Here is a 21,167-nt window from a genome sequence, read left to right as displayed (position 1 = left end):
GCAGTGTATACAGGGTGTCCCGGAACTCGCGTAACACCCGGAAATAGGAGGTTGCTGGGCTGATTCTGAACAACTTTTTCCTTTACCAAAATGTTGGTTGAAGCTTCGTTTTTGAATTATTAACAAAAAACACTGGCCAATCAGAGCGCGTGCTGCACCGCGAGAGCGTTGGCTCTGAACCGCGCTCGGTCGTGGTCGTGAACAAACGCATTGGCACAGCATGGGTATCGTGCATTTTAAATTAACCCATTTGCTACCACGATCCCCAAATGGGGATTTGAATACATGTGTCAATGCGTCTATTCATGATCTGACTCAATTTGTATATTTTATTTCAAGCGTGACTCAAATAACCATCATAACCATCGAACCAGTAAGTGTCTAATTATTTCCAGCGCAATCCCATCGGGATTAACACCAATCTCGAACATTTCGACCAATCTCGATCGAACGCGGTTAAGAGCCAACGCTCTCAGCGCGCGCTCTGATTGGCCAGTGTTTTTCGTTAATAATTCAAAAACGAAGCCTCAACCAACATTTTGGTAAGGGAAAAAGTTGTTCGGAATCACCCAAACAACCCACCATTTCTGAGTGTTACAGAAGTTATGAAACACCCTGTATATCCTGATACATGGATATATCGCATAAGAGCAATGACGGCGTCGGCTGCTGCGCCAGCTGAAACGAAATAGGTGGGGGGGTATATGAAACGTAGACGGATCATGGGGGAATGCGACGAAGAAGCAGTTTAGTATCGGCCGACGAAGGGAAGTTGTCGTGTCGTCCTTCGATCGGATTTTCCCATGAGGCGTGCCATTTCCGTTTTTCGCTGACAGTACTCGAACGAAACGCACGGCAAGCGGACACGCGACCAGGGAAACGATCGACCAAGTTTTGTCACGAAACACGGCGCCCGTCACCGAAAGAAACGATCGGTGGTGGTTCGCGCACGACATGTGGCCAACATTTCGGAGCAGCGCTAAGCTGTTCGCTAAAAATACATTTTTCAAACGATCAGTATGTTACCAGATCGGTAAAAGCGAATATCAGTGATGTTCAAGTGTCGGTAAGTCTGTAGAATAATGACAGTGGCAACGCGTGTCCATCGCCGGCTATTCCGGACACGATCGTAATTACTGAGATTCTAATTATTCGCGTGCGATAATATTCCGTGGTTACTCGTTATTCTACTTGTCGCATATATATGTCGCACGAGATATCGTGCATCGATGGAGAGACCGTTTGTCACGGTTATTAAGTGGACCTTCTTGTGACAAGACGAAAATCAATGATATAAAATTTAAACAAATGGGACATCGTTGAAAATCATGAGGACGCGACATCGATTCTATTGATGTGCAAACGGAAACCGTGCACTTTATCGAGCACGGTAAGGTTTGATACACGAACGATGAGCTACCGATCAAGATACGTCAGAAGTGTGAAATTTCAATAGAGATACATCGAGATTCCTTGTTAATGATATCAAATGACAACGATACCTTAGCTAACGTACAAGTGTTTATTGTCGTGTAAAACACGCGATATTATTGACATGTGTGAAAATCTGTGCCCTACGTGAACAAAGCAGAACTGTCACGGCTTGTAAGCGGAGTAGGAACACCGGTTATCTGGTGAGTTCTAATTGTTCGATGTGAATAGGGTGCCTTCGTGTTTATTAGATCGATATTAGTGTCAAGGATGGATTAATCGATTGCCAAGGACCGTCTGAAATTATTACGAAAATCTACATTTAATGTTAATTTAAAATGATAAGGTTATGATTATTATATTTTCGATTTCATTCTCGTATATATTTTTCGATTACAATCGAGAATGATTCTCTTGTTATCGAAACTAGAAAAGGAGGGAAAAGAATCGAATCTCGAAGCTAGATGGACTTCTATCGACGGAACGAAAGAGGATAAATTCGTTAAAATAAACGGAAAACGGTGGTGTGTGGCGCCACTAAATTGAAAGCATTAACAAAGAATTGGAGAATTGCTGGTTTTTGTGACCTACATAAGTTGATGTTACAGCAAGTGACGCACGTCTGTCACGATGCTAAATTAAATCTAATCGATCTTTTACTCGACTATTTGCAATTCCTTAATTCGATTATGTAATGTCGCACGTTGAAACTTCATCTTATTATGTACTTCAGTGTTTTAACATGCTATTTATATATTTTTTTGTTTTATTTTAACTTTTTGTTCCTATTTCAATCGATTCATTTGCTTCGATAAAAAACACTAGTTTTCGAACTATTACACTTTTGGCGCGAAAACTAAACGTCCGCCATGTTGTTACATTCAAACAAAAAGGTAAATAAATCAATCACAATACAATAACCATTTATTTAGCGTTCAAATCAGTTAGTAAGTAAAACAAATTTTTAAAAAATAACTAAATCTATATATATAAAGACAAATGTCCTAACTGACTCATCAACGCCCAGTCCTAACCTCTGAACCTAGTAACATGAAATTCAGGTAATGTATTCCTCTCATGACGTAAGCACCCATTAAGAAGGGATTTTTAAAAATTCGACCCTTAAGAGTGTAATAAGGGTTAAAATCTATTTACACGTTTATGAGAGCGGGCTAAGCCGCATCGGGAATGCTAGTAAGGAATAATTTATTTTCAGTCTGTTTACCGGTTTATTATAACAGAAGGCATTTGTGTTTTATCGCTTGAACGGCTGACTAATTAATTCGCAAACACGTTGCGCATTGTTCATAGAAACTGTTTGGTGAATTCTAGTTTCAATGCTACTTTCAACGAAGATGGAACAAGACTCGACGAATATTTATCGGAAACAACATTACAAGTAAATTATATACAGGTAATAGGCTGAGCGAACTTAAAGAATTTTGGTTTTATATAATTATTAATGTTTACACAACGAATTATTAAAACACTTGCTGCTAACTCATTTGAATAAGAATATCGCAATCATTTGAAACGATCTACATTGTACTTCGTAGTAAATATTAGGATCGTTTTCTTTTAATTTCAAGTTAGAATGAGAAGCAATTTCATCAATATTTATAAGCTGACTAACGAACATATGTGTAAAAACGTAATTTTTTTTATTAACATTACACTCCTTATTAGCACAGAAGGAGAGTTGCTAATAGTAGTTCAGACGACATTGATACCTGATACAGTGTAGTATTTTTTATTCTCTTCGAATACACGTGAATATCTATTTTATCGTTTTGGATCTATATTTGGAAACTTACCGTAGAAACTGTTTACACATAGGTAAAGTGAACAAATGTACTATTTTAAAGGCTCTGTATTAATTAAAATTTTGTATTGAAAAAAAATCATTTCTAGAAATAGCGAATATTAATAATTAGAATTAATGGTTTGCACATCAATACAGATAGCGAATATATTAATAGAAAATGATATGAATGATTAGATAGAGTAACTACAGTAATCTAAACACTTGAATCTTATCTTTTCTAACTAGTCATTAGAGATATATATAAATCACAGAAAACACTGTTGGTGTTCTTGAAAAGAAGATGTAAATGAGAATGCGAAACGCCTTTGCTGGATCTAATCAACGCTTAGTTTCGTTTTCAAAAATTTTTCCTAAAGTAAGAATTTATTATAAACGAAAATTTGAATCATAGCTCGTATAAGGACGAGTTCAAGCGAGGGCGCCGAGTGAACTGATAAAGTATAGCAGGAAGTTAGATACAGGGGTATCACGAAATTCTGAAGTAGCACTTCCACAGAAGGATATTTCAGAAGCTGCACTTTCGCGAGATACCACGTATAAAACGTGTGCCGTTCACTGAAGGGTTAAAATTGCGCAACGATGAATATTCATCATAATTGGAAATATAATTAGAAAATTTTTAATGTAATTGGAATGTTTAATCCAGCTGAAAGATAAATATGTCAAATTTGAACGTACGTTATCAAATTCCGATACCGTATTATTGAATTTATAATATTATCAAATGTAGATAATTAGTCAGTGTATCGAAACAGTCTCCGCTCTTTAATTTCGTGCTTTAATTATGCTTTCCAAACCCTGACGACACGGGTAAGATGAAAGACGCTTATTTTCCGGAGAATTCTCGTTCAGAACTGATATCTTTCAACCGGGTACAGCCTGTACGTAAACCGAGGTTAATCTGTGTAAGATCGTTTGAATTACCTGGAAACGCGACCCTCCACGATGATATACCGCGTATATTTTTGTTTGAATATCCAGAAACTGATTTAATCCTAATAATGACACGCTATTAAAATTGTTTGCTATTCGATCGACGTAACGAGACGAAAATTCTGTTCAAGGTGAACAACGATATCAACACGTTCGTCTTTTGTTTAATTTTTTCAGATATAAAGGCAGCAAATGTCACGTTCGTAGTTAATAGCAGGAGAATTTTTTCACGGTTCTATCAGTGTAAAGGAACGTGCGTATCACCGGATACGCGTATCTTATCGTTTCCCTTACGGTACAGGCATGCATTTCCTAATTCTACAGCGTTCATTAATTCTCATTCTGGTCCATCAGAGGATCATCCGATTTCTAGTACACCGTTATGTCAAATTTTCAATCCTTAAACAGAAAATCAAATAATTGCTGTTTATTGATTTTTACAGATTTATTCATTTTGAAATTCAATTTATCGCGAAAAGCTGAAGCTAAATTAATTAAGCACCGCGTCGATACAGCTGGCAGCCAGTCTGAATTCGTATAATCTATTCTTTTGAAATTCAATTGAAATTATTTGTTTGCAGGTCCCGGAATAATGAGGCCATCTATGAAAATGGGGATGCTCGCGGTGATAGGTGTGTTCGTGGTGTTCTACCAGTATCATTTGTCCACCGGGGTTCGATTCGATCAGATGTTCAACACGGACGGATCGGTAGACGTGCCAGTACTGTCTCAGGAGGAAGTTGAAAATTATGTAAGGACGTCCAAGTTCACGGAACAAATGGTGAACACTTTAAGATCAAATTAAGATCCGAAAAGCTATCTCTAAAACCCAGTTCGGGTCTACTCGTTTCGTTCTAAACGTGGTTCCGTTCGTTATTTTCTTTTTCCAGGTCAAAAGCGCGGTGCGCAGAGTTCAAGAGACGAACGGGCTAAGCCCTGATCTGGCATCGTTGTTGGTCCAACAGCTAGTGAATCACTTGAACAAGAATATCTTCGAATCGTCCGAGAATAATTCCAAGATCTTACGATCACCGACAGTGACGATGGTAACGCTGAATCATCAGCCTATGGCCAAGCCTAACGAAACGCTGGAACCGCTCTACATAATCACGCCGACGTACAGAAGGCCTGAACAGATACCAGAGCTCACCAGAATGTCGCACACTTTGATGCTGGTGAAGAACGTGCATTGGCTGGTTATAGAAGACGCGACTACCGCTACCAGACAAGTCACCAGGCTACTGGAACGAACGGGATTAAAGTTTGAACATTTAACTGGTAAATATGTATAGGTACTAGGGTACCAGGGAATGGAAGAGTTAATAGGTTGCCGGATACAAAATACCCCGTTTCATGACATAAAAGTAGGCTAAAACCAGCAAAATTTCTGAAAGATAAAAAGTCGTTCTTCTCTTGATTGGGAAAGTTAAGATCCGTTGCTTCATGGTGACCCATGCTTTTCATGCATTTGCAACTGGTTCTGACTGGTTATGGGGAATTTCATTGAACTATGAATGTTCATATCTCAGGAACTAAAAGTGTCTACCAAGATCGCAGGTGTCGGGACACGCTGTAGCAATATATTATAGCCTTTCTGATTTTGTTTTCTGAAGGAAAAAATCAAGAGAATTGATGAACTAATTTTCATTGCAAGCCGAAAAGAAAGAATTATAAAAGTGCCCCTCAGCGACAAAAGCACATATCTTAGTAAATTAATTTGTATAGCTTCTAAAGAAACCTCAAGTCATTTGGTCGAATTTTAAAAAGAGTACTCTGTTTTAGAGAGTGTGCGGTGACTTATGGACGGTAGGGTAGATATTAAAAGTTTCCAAAATGCTTTCAGTAAACGACTGAACACGACCGGTGTAAATAGTTTCTGTGAGATTAATTTGGTTGATCGACCGGCTTGTTGGAGAATTAATTGGAACAACCGCAAAGGTCTCGATGAAAAAGCGTTATATTGATTTTGTAGCTCCGCAGTGTACGTTAAATATGTAGCCGTGGTCTTCCAAACGAGAATCGTGTCAGCCTTTGCACGAGCTAACTTATGTATAATATTGGACGGACCAAGGTTCGACGTGTCTCTAACGCTTTTCTAATCTTTTCAGCCCCGATGCCTGAAAAGTACAAGCAGAAGAAAGGTGCCAAACCACGGGGTGTATCTAATCGGAACCGTGGTTTACAGTGGATCAGGGCAAACGCGACCAATGGCGTTTTTTATTTTGCTGACGATGATAATACGTATGATATAAGCCTTTTCGATGAGGTATGAAAGTTTTATACATATGTTAACTGCGATATTTAGGTGATAAATAGAAGACGAGTTCAATCTACCTAGTTAAATTAGAAAAATTACTCTTCAAGCTCTATTGCAGTGTTTAGTTAATTTTATTCATCAGTTTTTCTACTTATTAACCGTATCATGTGTTTCAGATACGTAAAACGAAGAAAGTCTCAATGTTCCCCGTGGGATTGTGCACAAAGTTTGGCTTGAGCTCTCCCATTATCAAGAACGAAAAGTTCGTCGGATTTTACGACGGTTGGATAGCCGGCCGGAAGTTCCCTGTAGATATGGCAGGGTTCGCAGTGAGCGTGAAATTCCTGCATCAACGACCGAACGCCACCATGCCGTTTAAGGCTGGCTACGAGGAGGATGGTTTCCTAAAAAGTCTCGCTCCGTTCGAGCCAAAAGACATCGAGTTTTTGGCTGACAATTGTACGAAGGTTCTCGCGTGGCACACGCAGACTAAGAAGAACGAGCCAAGTGCACCGCTAGATATGAAGCTGTACGGTGAAACGAACCTGGTTAAATTGAAACAACAGATAGTATGATGTTGAATTCTGAATTTTCCAGCTCAATTTGATTTTGAATCATCCGTATGTACGAGAAACAAAGTGATTCAGTGCCTGAAGTATCGTAAGTTACTGGTTGGTATAGCAATGATTTATTTTTATTTTTCTTATTTCAAAGGAATTTATGGGAAGTTGTGTGTTCAGAATTATTTGGCTTGTTCAAAGAATTTCAACAAATCTTATTATCTCGATATTCTTTAACAGTCAAATGATTTTGAATAGAATGTAGCTTTCTATAATAGCTCAAAGTTAATCTGGAGGAAAGTGGAAGACTAGGAAGGGCAGACTACAAATACTAAATTTTGTTGCTAAAAGATATAGCTCTGCATAGCATAGCTTGATAATTATTTTATATATTAACATTTAGGTTTGAACTGTTACTGTAATCAGTATGTACTCTGTAGGTCAATGACCAATTAGCCCGGGAAAGTGATTCGTTTGAATATTAGTTGGCGCGATGATGTCACAGGATGTAGGAAAACTATAATAGGAAAAGCCTCATAGACGAATACAGTGTCTCGCATTATCTTCCGTTTCGCTTTACAAAGCTATTTATTCGTTGTTCGTCCTAGGTTTAGTCATACTTTATCTGAGAGAGATTTAGTAGGTTTTTTAATAGAATGATAGTTACTTTTTTTGTACTTATCGTTGTACAAATATTCTTTCTGAGAACATATCTTTGCAGTGCAATATTTTCGTCGTGTATCAAATAAGTGTGTAGAGTTATTTCCTGCAAAATAGTATTTCTTTAGGTATACAAAAGGGATAGAATACTTACGTTTATAACGTAAGGAAATACTAATTTTTATAATTAAAACTATTCTGATTTTTCACCCCTTTGAAGATGCTAGTTTACATTATTTTCAATAAAAGGTCGCCTATATATTTATGTATATGATACATTAAAATAATCAGTCACTAAGGGGATAAAAAATACGTCGGTGCGAAAAGACAGGAAGTGCACCAGTTTTTAACGGACTTTGAAATTTCGTAAGAAATAAGAATGATTGTTATACAATTCACGGCAGAGAACGTTTTAGTCGTGAAATGTGGATATTCATATCGAATGCATGCGTAGGTAGGGAAAAAGAATGAAATGCAATGTAATAAAATGTTTCAAAAGGTCTGCGACAAGATTACACTGTAAAAATTTGTTCATTTAAGAACGAAGGCCAAAGATAGAATAAAGGCGATGATCAAAGAATTATTTTAGAATTGTAACAGACTTTTTGAATCAACATCTTATTATGCAATATTGATTACCAAAGTAATGCAAGTGATATAGAAGAATTCTCGAGCCACAAGAAAATTTGTGGCTCAATTTTTAATTATTGAAAGTCGATCGAAGATTTAATCTCCGCCCTTGTTACTCGAGAAACAAAATGATCTTCTAATGCTGCAACATGAAATTCTAATTGTAATGTTTTTCTTTAAATTTACAATATGGAAAACAAATTATGATTATTTCATATCGGTGTTACACATGATTTTATTTAAATATTTACAGAAACAATGTATAAATTGTTTAAAGGTCTACCTTAAACGAGCGGAGATTTATCGTGAAAGCAATAATCTGTTATTAGATAATGATGGCTTCTTGCAAATTAAATATTTGCGTGAGTGGGTGCTAAAGACTTTATGAAGAATAGAACTGAATGGCACGTTTAATCTTTATCATGCGAAATAAAAATGAAAACAATTTTCAGATTATCTAATCATGTTCAAGAGTACTTGAATTGCTTTCGAAATTACCGATTAGCAGATACGCACTTTCCATATGGCAATTTACAGGGCCGGCCCTGAGATTTCAGGGGTCCGAGGCGAGCTCCGGAAAACGGCCCCTTCACATAAAGTACCTCAAATAAAATTTATAAAATTAACATTAAAGCTTGTATAACTAATTTAGATTTGCATTTACATTAAATAAACATTACTCTTCTTGCATTCTTAGACGCAAAGTCGTCTTATGGGAGCGCTAGTCTGCCTAGGCCCAGGGCCGGCCCTGGCAATTTAAAGCGTGTAATTTATTCGAATTTTATCGTGTTCGAAGTGTGCGCATAATAGACGTGACAAGTTGTTTAACGAATGATGAAAGTGTAGCTACAACTTTTCTAAGGCACTAAGGCGGTAACTTCGACAATATATACAACGCCATTCTTTATTTCTATCCTTCTTTTAACCCTTAACATACCAAGCCTAGGTCGTTAACGCGGGCCCCATGGTATTTTTAAAATTTCTCAACATTTTAGTGTGAAAGGTTACTCAAATTAGGTTCTTTGGATGTCTAAAAATATATGTTAGTTAAATAAGCATTGTTGGCCAAACGCGCTTTTGGGTGGCCAAAAGATAGCAGCTCCCTTTTATTTCGAAGTGAAGGGAACCGCCTGTTCATATTATTATGCCATAAATGCCAATGCATTCGACAAGAAAAATATATATATATATACTGATCGAATTGAGTAACCTCCTCCTTTTTCGAAGTCAGTTAAATAAATCAATCCAAATATGTATCGTAGTATACCAACCGGGGCCCTGCCGGAACCCTAAGTCTGTTTTTATTTTTTTTTTTATATTTTTGAGCGAACGTATTATAAATCTAATTATGTAATATTTATCTTAAACGGATCCGGGTTACATATAATATAGTTACGGCAGAATCATAAAACATTACTCTCTGGGGTCCTTCGAGGACCCCCATTGGTACGTTAAGGGTTATGTAATCCTTGACAGCGGGATTGTTACAGTAGTATTCGGCAGTTGTTCTTTTCAAATGAAAATTATTGCATCAGGTGTCATAACGTTTACTTATGTGATACGTATCCAGTTTTATCGATTTAATTTCACGATGTATCAGCATAAAAATTTCTTGATAAACATACAATTAAATTCCTAATCTTGAACGAAATTATTATTGAAACTATAAGTTTTCGTACGATAAAGATTATGCGGATAACAATGGAACAATAGTAACGATACTCGTAAAATGACACTGTAAATGAAGTACATACTTGTAAGACTGACGGCGTAAGGAAAGTTTTTTGATAAAGATTTTCAAGATAACGTTTAAAAGTGTAAAACATGAAACGACAAAGGTAGTCATAATCACAATGTAGGAAGATAATGAAATCCCTCCAAATGTATTGAAACTAATTACCATTTTCTAGGTGTGTTTTACGAGTACCGTTGCTTCGATTAAAACATATCTTAATTACAGAATAACTGGATAAAGAAATGTTGGGATGCACATAGGAATTTCGTTGTTATTTCATTTTTTCGTATCAATTTTTATACATACGGATTTCTTTTAGTACAAATAACCAACTGATTTTAGTCGAGATATTTGCTAGTCGCGTTACGTTATTCAAATTATCTAGATCATAATGCGAATAGAAAGGACTACAGTGTGTGAGCAACCATTCACACTTATATAGTTACTACTCCTTAGAGAAGAATGTAATGAAAGTAATAAATGATGATGTGATATTCTAATTTACATAACGTCTACGATTATCATTTCAAAGGAAAATAATATAACACCTTTGAAAGTTTTATGATTTATTAAAGAAATGACATTATGTGAAATTCGATATACACTGCTTTATTTTACCAAGAAATCCTTTGAGGATGGGGTTGATCGCTCCAATAAAACACCTTGTTAACAAAAATATAGAACTGCAGAAAATTTACTATTAATGTAGTCATTGATTCTGCTATAATTTGCCACTTCAGTGGTTTTTGAATGAATAAACGATAAAGTATATATGGAATGATAAAATAACGTGGTTCTATAAGCAACTGAGGAATAAGTACTATAGAAACCATAAAAATATAGTTGATTTGGGACACGAACCTTAAGTGTTTCATCCCACAAAACATTGCGTACAAAGTGAATGAATATACAGGTACTAGCAAATATTTGAATAACCAGTATCTACCCATAAACTTGTTCCAAAAATAAAACACGTAATGCCTATTGTCAGCCAATACATACGGATGAACAAGAGTGTTAAAATGAACTATTAAAGTTAGAAGTATCAGAATGAGACTTTCAAGAATCAAATGTTTACAGATAAATTTCAAATAATCTTTCCAATAAACAATCATATATGGCCATGAGAAAGAAAAAAGGAACGCAGAAAAATATAGTAACTGAGGAATGTGAACAGTGGGAGTATGAGCTGTTCTGTCTCCAACTACAATTCCTTTGTTCCAAAAAACAAATGCAACAAACATCAAACATACTGCAGCATATGGAAACAATTCTATGCATATTTCACTTATAAATTTCGCAAGTGATCTCCATCCGCCATATACTTCATCTATTATTTTTTTCCACAGCAGCTAAAAAGTATATAATATTAGATGGATTAAATATATTTATGCTTTTCTTGATAATAATTTACTCACTTTCAAATAAGTTATTGAACTATATTGTTCTGGTGAAATTGATTTACCTATTTTATTATCTAACAAATCAAATCCACGCTCCATGGTAAGAAATGCAACCCAAATGATATTTGTTTGCCGAATGAACACAGACAAAAAACCTATGCAATATTCATTGTAGTTTCTAACTTTTCGTTTCAATGTATCACATGTTCAGTTACTTTCATACATACCTACAATAGCTGCCATTTTAAACTGTTTATGTAGATGTAACAATAACATCAATAATACTGCATCAATTGATATAACATCGGTATAATATAAGAAATGCCAGAAAAATAAAGGTGGAAAAAACATAATATTACAAGCCACTGCAAATCTTATCCGTTTATCCCATCTTTGCATCCAATGTGTTATTGAAATTTGTTTAAGTATACCGTTAATAAGATATAGGCTTAAAAATATTCCAAGTAAACTTATACATCTCAAATAAAAGGTGTTACAAAGTTTTAAGGGTGACAATATTAAAGTTGCTAGAATATATAATCCAGGTAAAGTAGTAATTTTTGGATCCCACTGAAAATAATACATCCCTCGAATTCAATTTATTAAGTTAGATATATTCTGAGGCATTTTTCAGATGTATTTAATTATAAATTAAAGAGTGAATATTTCAATATTTGAAATTATTAATGCAGCAAACTTTGAAAAATAAAAATGAATTAAAAACAAAAACATACCTGGGTAAAGTTGCCATCACAATATTGTAATGTCTGAGTTATGTGGAAAACCTCATCAATATAATAATAAGGTTGTACATGATTTAAATAAATAAATAAGGCTATTACACTTAAGCAAAGTAATGGTACTAAGAATTTTTGCACATATTGAAACTTTATTTCAATCGTGGATCTCACCATTTCATGAATGAAACGAAAAAATTAAATGAAACTAAGATCTATAGACGTTATAAAATGTATAACACATTGAACACATTCATTTATTTTAAAAATTTTTTCAACTCTGCATGTCATCATATTATTATATTGTTAAATTTTGTAATATACATGAAAAATTAGTCTTGTTACAACCGAAAACACACGTTGCACCACATTTATAAAACATTCTGCAATTTACACAGTGACTACAGATTCAGAAAGACTGGACATGCTTTATTTCTTGGGGGGTCCAGACATCCCCAGGTAATGTTAGGTCTGCATATACAGAGCACAGTTGATATGATAATCTGGCTAAACTTCCGAAAATCTCCATGCTCCGAATTGGCTCCAATTTTGGAAATAGATTCTTTTTTGATAAAAATGATGATTGCGAGAAGGATTTTTGGCGACTCGAAAAAAAATTTGTTATCACATGGATGTCACTCCCTATTTTACCGGCATAGTATGTGCATCTACTGTTATCAAATGATAAAAAATTTTTTCTCGAGTCGCCAAAAATCCTTCTTGGAATCATCATTTTTATTAAAAACAAACCTATTTCCAAAATTTCAGCCTATTTGGAGCATGGAGGTTTTCAGAAGTACAGCCGATAATCTTGCCTGTTTTACCACAACTTACAATGTGTATTGTAAATACGTATATATCCGCTAGATAGCGCTGTCCCAAATTTTTTTTAAATTTCCTTTCCCGCGTAATAGAACCGTATAAAAGATTTTTTAATCATTAAAACTTTGAAGGAAAATTAATCGTTGAATTATAGATATAGTGGGGCGGGAAAAATAAAAAAAGAATTTCACAAACGAATTTCACCATAATATTGAAGTAAATAAGTTTATTTCAACTTAATCTCAGATCTGGGATGTAATATCTGAGTGAGTGATTTTGTTTTTCATTTGTCTGTAGAAACATTGGCAGAATACAAAATTCAATACTTTACAAATAAGTAAATTGCAAGTACTAAGCAAATCTGTTCTAACATGTTACACTTCTTTCTTAAATACTGTGCTTACTTTCTATCTCATTCAACTAAATCTTTGAAGAAAGATAAAATTTCTTACATTTTTTTCTTTACACATACATTATACACGAATTAAAATATCATATACCAATCCATATTACAAAAAACGATATGCAGTAGTACATAAAATTTCAGACCATTATTGTAATATAATGTGTTCATACAAAAACTGTATTAAATACTTGACAAGAAATTCAAACTAAATTTGATTCGCTCTAATATTAAATTTGACTGTCGGATAGATTAATGTAAATTGAATCAGTGAATCAAATTATGTTTCTTAAGGATTTAGCTTGTTCAATCAATTTAATTTATGCATCAAAGACTTTTTATTTTGTGTACAATTCCTCTTCGATGTACCATTAGATGGAGTTTATAAATGCTATGATGTATCAGTACAATGCATATCAATGTTTAATTTGATTCTAATTCTATTCGATTATTTCCTGGTGTTCAGGACAATCAATCCACATCGTACATATCGAACTTTATGGCATATTCACCTGAGAATAATTACAGGATAATTGTCCATGCACTAAATGTAAAATAATCGAAATACAATGCACGAGTGTGTATAAGCGGATTTTGTAATTGTTGTAATCGTATAAAACATGATTCGTTTATACATACAGATATCATCGTTACATAAAAAAGACATAGGCAAACTTTTATATATCACGAACGTGTACATACATAAATGTGATAATGTGATAATCACATTTACGTATGCATTTCACAAAGCTGAACATATCTTTGTTGGGATCCTAATGTCGTCTAATTTAAGGGTATCCATTTAGTCTCTTTTTGCTTCTCTTTCCGTTTCTTAAGCAGTCTAAATCAAACAAAAAATGACGTGGATATTATTTATCGTGATTAAAAGACAATTTCTTAAAAGCAATGTAATCATTGAGCTTATGTACAACTACTGATTACTTATTGATAATACATTACGGTAAATTCTAAATAATCTTATCAAATTATCATTTACAGTTATTCAGAAATGTAACTTTATAAATTAGTAAGAAACTCGTGATGTTTTATAATATTTTATTACAACAGATGATGAAGAAAAAATTTTGATACTCATTGGAACTATAAGACTATAGATAAATAATATAAGTACACATTTTCTCTATGTAGAATGAATAATAAATAAGAAATTTTGATTTACTGCAACGAAGTCAGATTAAAAGCAATAACTCTTTAGTTTTAATAAAAAAAAAAAAAATTAATTACAGGAAGTATTGGAATAGAGTGCTTTAACTATCTAATATTACCAAAGAACGTTATTGTACTCAACACTTCATAAATTGAAGACTTCCTGTTGTAAATAAATCAGTACTTAATATTCCCTATGTCTCTTGATAACTCTTTGTATATCACATGTTAGAGGAAAACTTCACAAGTTGTAAAAACAATATCAGAAATGGCATTATCGGGTAACAAATTTCTTTACTAACACATAAACTTTTATAAAAGCGGTAAAAGCAATATGGTATTTATTAAGTTCAATATCATGGTATATACGGGTAAAAGAGAACTCATATTTATGTAAAATTAGAATTTTCAACGGATAAACGCATATTTTAAGAAAATAGTGGAAAAATGTACAGTGTTTGTTTTCGTTTAAACTCGCATGGCTACCTGAGACATTTTGTATCTTTCAGTCGTTTAAAAATTTTCTAAAACGAAAAAAGAAAACACATACACACGAACGTACACACGCCAACACTGAAAGCAATATCTAGAAAAAAATATCAAAAGGTATGCTTAGTTTTATTCAATCTTTTGTCTCTCCTGTAGAAACTTAAAACACACACAGTTAAACTAATACTTTAGTAGGCGTTCAATTCTAAATATTGCTTTTAATGTTCCTTAGATTTTTTTTGTTTTGTTTTTTTGTTTGAAGAGAAAGAATGAGACTGGAAGAAGCATGTATTTTGTTATATAATAACGAATTGTATAATGTTATCAGCACTTGTGGAATGCCTGCAGTCAGATTTTCAAATACTAAATACAATATGTTCTTAAGCAAACATCAAAGAATATTAGCAAAATTATTTACAGTTTTAGTACTATTCAGTGAAAAATTATATGGAAATATTCGATCACAAAATAATCGAAGAAATATGGTTTCCTAGATAATTAAGTCGTAATACTACAAGCTGTTTTAAAAACGAATGGTTTGCTTCTCTCAAAAGTAATTACACAAGCGAGAAAGCAATTTTTCAAATATGTAAAATGAGTAAGCGCCTTAAAACGAGAAGCAAATTTGTGCAGATAACAAATAAAGAGCACTCCTTAGGAACTAATGAGACTTAAATGTTATATCGAGATCTTGAAAAAATTAAGAATATCATATGTACAATTATTCGAGTGACAGGTAACCCTCCGATTATGGGGGGGGGGGGGGGTTGTATTTATTAAATTAGCATATAAAATTATATAAAAACAGGGAGCAGAAACCATCTAAATTAGGGATGATATGAAAAGGAATTTGATCAGTTTCAGAGGTTTTATTTTTCTATAATATATATATATATATAAAAAAGAAAGAACTATAAGTTGAACTTCGAGAATAGAAATATCTTTGAAAAGTATTTTAAGTTTAAAATCACGTTTCTTTATGGATCTTGCAAGCTCATATTATTTAAATACTATGAAATAAGAACACCATCAAAATGAGTATTGACTCATGCTTACTACAATTATACAAATGTTGCGAGGATATTTCATTATCAGGAGATTACCTGTACTTTTAATTGGGAAATAAATTCTTAGTCATTCAGTAGAATTAAATAAGTGATTATCTCAAGCCCATAAAAAAATTGTTTTCTTAACTCTATCTCATTGTGTAACTAAATTTTTTTTGCACGGTAAGATAATGAAATAAACGGACTTTGTAAACCTTCTATTTTATAAGAAAAACATAGGCACAAACATATGAACATAATTATACTGAAAAAGAGAAAATTAATGGAATCCGTTTATCTTATCATATCCTCAGTTCTTTGTATGTATAATCCTAGTTTATAAATACTGAAGTATCATAAATGATAATATTTTACAGAAGTAGTAAACATCGTTGGCAATAAAAAAAAGAAAATTTGGTTACTCAATGAAATGACTAATTATTAAGAGACGTACATAGGCGGTAATTCTACTATAAGAGAAGTACATTAAAAGTATAGAATTAATCCTATTGACCAAAGGCCGATATGTAATACAATGTCACAAATTTGAAATTGTGCCTGTACATGCTACTCCTAAAATCTGTACATTGCAATAATACAATAATAAATCGTCTAAATATGAACCGCAACTTAAGTTATCATTGTTGTATTGGAATATCAATTTTTTTTACTTTTATCATAAATTATATCATTGGATCGTTCGATTTGCGTAATTATTATATACAATTTTTCTCTTATGAATTATAAATAATGATTGAAAGTATTATTAATTAAAAACAAAGACAACAGTACAGTAGTTAACTGACATTCTCAAGTTGGACGTACTATTATTATATATATTTTTTTTTGTATTTTAATGAAAGAAAAAAAAAGATATAGAACAAATACGTTGAATGTAATCACCTTAAAAAAAAAACAAAAAAAGGTAGATAAATAACAGGCAATGCCACAGAGTGCTCCATATCGTATCCCTAATTGAATTATTGCTTTTTGCACTTTTTCGAAATATTCGGAACGTTATATATTATACCCTAGTCATGTAAAAATCGCTCAACCAAGCCCGTGTACAATGTAAAAAGCTTAGTAGATGCATAATTACCGATAATGAAAGTTTCGAAAGCACGCGAAACGAAAAGGGAGAAATTGCAATGTGTTACTACTCTTGCTGGTTGCTCATGTTATTCGTTCTTGATGTACAAAATGATATCAGGACCCCGTGTACAATAGTGTCGCATGGAACATTTATGCATAGTAAAATTGTATTGTCGTTAAAAAATATGATTTATCCCGGGTACATTTGGCAAGCATGCATTTACGATCTGGAAGATCAACACTTCGAGGGGAGAATTAAATAAAATTAGATAAAAATTAATGACAACTACGAGAGGACGGTTCGCACTCTCCTCCAACGTGCTTCCCATTGTGACTTATTTCTTCTCGCACTCCATCCAAATCCGAATCCAGAACCGATAATAACTTTGTTAAAGTAAGCAAGATTGTGGTTATTGTTGTTATTATTATTAACTTGACCAATGTTCGAATTAAGATTGGCCAGATTGACTGCGTTCAAAATTCGAACCGCAGACGATAGTCGTAATTTGCTTGCTGGAGAACTAAACACCAACTTGCGGGTTTGCTTATTATTGTTGCCGGTGTCCCCGCTACTGCTACTGCTATGACGATCGTTTAACTGTTTTGTCGTATGGGAATACTCGGTGCAAAATGATTTCGCCATTGATCATTGCCGATAAGTTTGAGACGATATCCCGTTACCAGGTGTCACGTAATCTCCGATCATCAAGCTTGGATTCACTGGGTAATGTGAGGTATTGCCAAGGACCAGCGATTGCTGGAAAGTAACACCAAGCTGTAGCGCGAAAGACACGCAGGCAGGCGTACACTTTAGTATCCTTTTTTTTTCCATTAATTGAAATCAATTATCTAGCGAGCTCTTGTTTTTCGGTGTAGGTATTCCACCGTACAGAAATACGAATACCGTTAAGTACTCGTCAATTTCTTGAATACGGCTCGCTTGAAATTTACAATGTTATTTTATAAACTTACCGTCGCAGGAGATGTGAACATGTTCGGAGTTATTCCACCACCTATTAGTTGTGCCGCTTGTGTACTTGTCGCTGTACCTCCCACTCGTCCTCGTCCTGTACTCGAAATTGAACCAGGGTGTATGTTTGGTTGACCTCCTAGAGCATAGATATAATTAATAGGTGGGAAAATAAGATCTTGATCGTTGTAATATACGTGTTTAAAGAGTGAATATTGGTGGTTAAGTTTATTTGAACATGAATTTATTCCTAAAATAAAAATTCACATATTAGATGATTATTAACGCACAATATTATTCGTAAAAATGTATAAATGTATCTTCGTGTTCTTACCAATTGCAAGTAAATTGCTAGGATTTACAGCTGCGGTTGCATCCATAGAGACTTCTCCCAAACCGTTTACTGACATTCCATTAACCATGTTTACTGCTTGCCTAGCACCCTGAGCATCCAAAGTCGTCCAGTACGATTCACTAGGCGAGGTATTGTTTAAACCAGGAGGTGGCTGTGCTGCTGCACCAGTGTATCTGAAGTACGGATTTTTCAAATCCAGAGTATTACTACTACTTTCCATATTCGTTCCTTCTAACTTCAGTTCTATTGTCACGTCGTATGATTGTCTAGAAAATGTATGAAATTGCACGTGTAACCGACGTTAACGAATGCTTAGAAGTTTCAAGAATTAGCTTCACCTTTTATTTGCTACAAGAATTACTTTTCCTGATAATAACTGACCACTTTTACAGAACAATGGATTTTCCAAGAGGCAACGAACTTGGTACCAATGTGTAAGCGGTTCCGTGGGAGCTGTACTTAACCAAACCTGTTGTGTCGATCCAATAAATGCAACGTCGAACCAAAATGCAAGCCCGTGACAGGTGCCACTTTCCAGTATATGAAAATCAACATCAATTTCTAAAGAATATATAAACGATTTAATACTCGTGACCATCGAGGACCTCTAATATGAAGATCATGTGTAAGTTTTACCTATTTTATGTAAATCAGTCTCATTAGCAGTTTGAAAGTCTACTATATGTCTGATAGATTTAGCCATACAAATTCTTATATCAAAGGTATCAACAATTGGTTGTCTAAAGTACTCTTTAATTGCATTATTTCTCATTGCTGAGAGATCTACACCATGGAAACACGTTTGATACCAAAAATTAGCTTTATTGAATTGCTCCATGTAAAGATTTTCGTCAGAAAATGGTGCAATGTGCAGATCACCCCGGGAAGGAAACATTCTTCCACCTATGAAATAATTATTTAATTGCTGCTATAAAGATTAAGAAAAACAAGAAACTAATGTTAATTACTTACTTGGAACTAGCCACTTTTTTGCATGAAGATAAGTTTCAAGCATTCTTTCGTTATACAACATGTAACCCATAGGTTCGCTTACTATGCAGTCTACTCTTTCAGGTAAATCAATTTCTTCTATTTTACCAGCTATGACAATGATCTTATCTGATAAATTATTCGCAGCGACTAATAACTCTGCATGATTTGCCATATTACTTGCTTCTACTGCGTATACTTTTTTTGCACCTGCTTGAACCGCAAAAAACGACAATATCCCAGAACCAGCACCGACATCTAGAACAACTTTATCTTTAAAATCAGACAGGTTCCCCAGAATTGCTCGTTGGTATGTACTGGTCCTAATATAATCTTGCATCATATTTTGTTGCTGGGATAGGTAACCATAGAACTGAAAGTATTGCATGGCAGATGATTCTTCGGTTCTTTCGTTAAATGCAGACACACCTTTACCATTTTTCAGTTTTAATATTTGTGAATGGAAGTTTCTAAAATCTATACAGAAAAAATTACATCATTCTGTTAATAACATGTAATCTTTCAAATTGGTATATCTTTATTATAATTTTCAAACAGCTTACCTGTTTCATTGGCAAATGTTATAAGTAAACTATCTGTATCAAGCGTAAATACATAACTTTTAGATGATACTCTTGAGCATTCAGTACTAGGAGTTACTGGAAATTCCAACAGTGTTGTTTTATCTCTACCCACAGAATCTCCTGTTATGACATATGAAAACATAATATGATTTGTACATAAAGAGAATATAAATGAATATTTTCTGAGATATAAAAATATAATAACATGAGAAAATAAAAGATCGTATTTAAATACATTATGCAACGAAGAATAAATATTTTGTTTCTTTAAATCTTTTACAAGAAGAATCAGAAAATTGTTTATTGAAACTTAATCTTTATAACATATTAACAAATCCTGGTTGAATTATAATAAAAAAAAATCATAAACGCTTGTTTAAATGTGGTTAGGTTGCCCGTTCTGTAACGACGCTAACATAATTCATAAAAGATGATTTATCGATGAATTAGTACCTGCAAGAAACTCAACACTGAGACCTTGCGGATCATAGTTAATATTGACTGTGACCGGCTTATTATATTTCGCTGTTGACTGTCCATTGTTTGACAAAGTCGATACTGTCACCGCGCGAAACACCTTCGCCATTTTTAGACACCGCGTGCGTACTATACGCTACAGTTCTATTGTTGCTTTTCTCACACTTGTCGCTTATCTAAATGTCGTTTCTCAAAAAACTCTAAGTTAGAAAAAAAGTACACGCGATATCGCCTTCCAGGGTACAAATCACACAAACAACATCAAACGAATCTTCGTCGAAATTGCAATTTTTCACGTTCGTATACCGAACCATCGACTAACCACCCCCGGCGCGTATTACACACGCGCAGAAGGGTTACTAGTACACTGAATATATAGCTAATTGAACTCCCTAGATTCAGAATGAACGTAGAAGATTATCAGAAAATTGATTTCATATTCCATATTATATAAATAATTAACACGAATCTACTCTATTACATAAATGCTTGTTTATTGTTTCCATTTATTACAATGTCTAAACAATTGCAGAAAATTTAATTACAGAATTCTGATACCAATTTGAAGGTTACACATTATTTTATGAAGTTATAAAATCCT

At 33.9% G+C, this 21,167-nt stretch overlaps 3 protein-coding genes across 11 annotated transcripts; 1 reads left to right on the top strand and 2 right to left on the bottom strand.

The window, feature by feature from the left end:
- Nucleotides 1–734: 734 nt before the first annotated feature.
- Nucleotides 735–8,303, top strand: LOC114877718 (galactosylgalactosylxylosylprotein 3-beta-glucuronosyltransferase P). 6 transcript variants are annotated; one of them, XM_029190658.2, is made up of 6 exons: nt 735–1,634; nt 2,764–2,845; nt 4,771–4,970; nt 5,080–5,467; nt 6,298–6,455; nt 6,623–8,303. In XM_029190658.2, exons 3-6 carry the CDS (start codon nt 4,782–4,784, stop codon nt 7,019–7,021), a joined length of 1,134 nt encoding a protein of 377 aa, XP_029046491.1. In that variant the 5' UTR covers nt 735–1,634; nt 2,764–2,845; nt 4,771–4,781; the 3' UTR covers nt 7,022–8,303. The 6 variants fall into 6 exon arrangements, with proteins under 6 accessions (XP_029046491.1, XP_029046492.1, XP_029046490.1 ...); XM_046287738.1 differs by lacking the exon at nt 735–1,634 and adding an exon at nt 1,665–2,324; XM_029190656.2 differs by lacking the exon at nt 735–1,634 and adding an exon at nt 1,667–2,324 and having other exon boundaries at nt 4,771–4,940.
- Nucleotides 8,304–10,580: 2,277 nt separating this feature from the next.
- On the bottom strand, nt 10,581–12,643 carry LOC114877717 (putative Dol-P-Glc:Glc(2)Man(9)GlcNAc(2)-PP-Dol alpha-1,2-glucosyltransferase). 2 transcript variants are annotated; one of them, XM_029190653.2, is made up of 4 exons: nt 12,169–12,639; nt 11,662–12,004; nt 11,450–11,589; nt 10,581–11,383 (listed from the first exon to the last, which is right to left on the bottom strand). In XM_029190653.2, exons 1-4 carry the CDS (start codon nt 12,346–12,348, stop codon nt 10,646–10,648), a joined length of 1,401 nt encoding a protein of 466 aa, XP_029046486.1. In that variant the 5' UTR covers nt 12,349–12,639; the 3' UTR covers nt 10,581–10,645. The 2 variants fall into 2 exon arrangements, with proteins under 2 accessions (XP_029046486.1, XP_029046487.1); XM_029190654.2 differs by having other exon boundaries at nt 11,258–11,383; nt 11,497–11,589; nt 12,169–12,643.
- A 561-nt stretch (nt 12,644–13,204) lies between these two features.
- Nucleotides 13,205–20,965, bottom strand: LOC114877779 (histone-arginine methyltransferase CARMER). Of its 3 annotated transcripts, none has more exons than XM_029190775.2 (8): nt 20,543–20,965; nt 20,069–20,209; nt 19,488–19,982; nt 19,152–19,418; nt 18,854–19,076; nt 18,495–18,781; nt 18,163–18,299; nt 13,205–17,965 (listed from the first exon to the last, which is right to left on the bottom strand). In XM_029190775.2, exons 1-8 carry the CDS (start codon nt 20,673–20,675, stop codon nt 17,837–17,839), a joined length of 1,812 nt encoding a protein of 603 aa, XP_029046608.1. In that variant the 5' UTR covers nt 20,676–20,965; the 3' UTR covers nt 13,205–17,836. The 3 variants fall into 3 exon arrangements, with proteins under 3 accessions (XP_029046608.1, XP_029046609.1, XP_029046610.1); XM_029190776.2 differs by having other exon boundaries at nt 13,205–17,947; nt 20,543–20,964; XM_029190777.2 differs by having other exon boundaries at nt 13,205–14,237; nt 20,543–20,960.
- Nucleotides 20,966–21,167: the final 202 nt, after the last annotated feature.

The sequence above is a fragment of the Osmia bicornis genome, chromosome 11 (assembly GCF_907164935.1).
Source record: "Osmia bicornis bicornis chromosome 11, iOsmBic2.1, whole genome shotgun sequence".
Taxonomy (NCBI): Eukaryota; Metazoa; Arthropoda; class Insecta; order Hymenoptera; family Megachilidae; genus Osmia; species Osmia bicornis.
The sequence above is the reverse complement of the archived record's forward strand: the minus strand, read 5'-3'. Positions and strand labels throughout refer to the sequence as shown.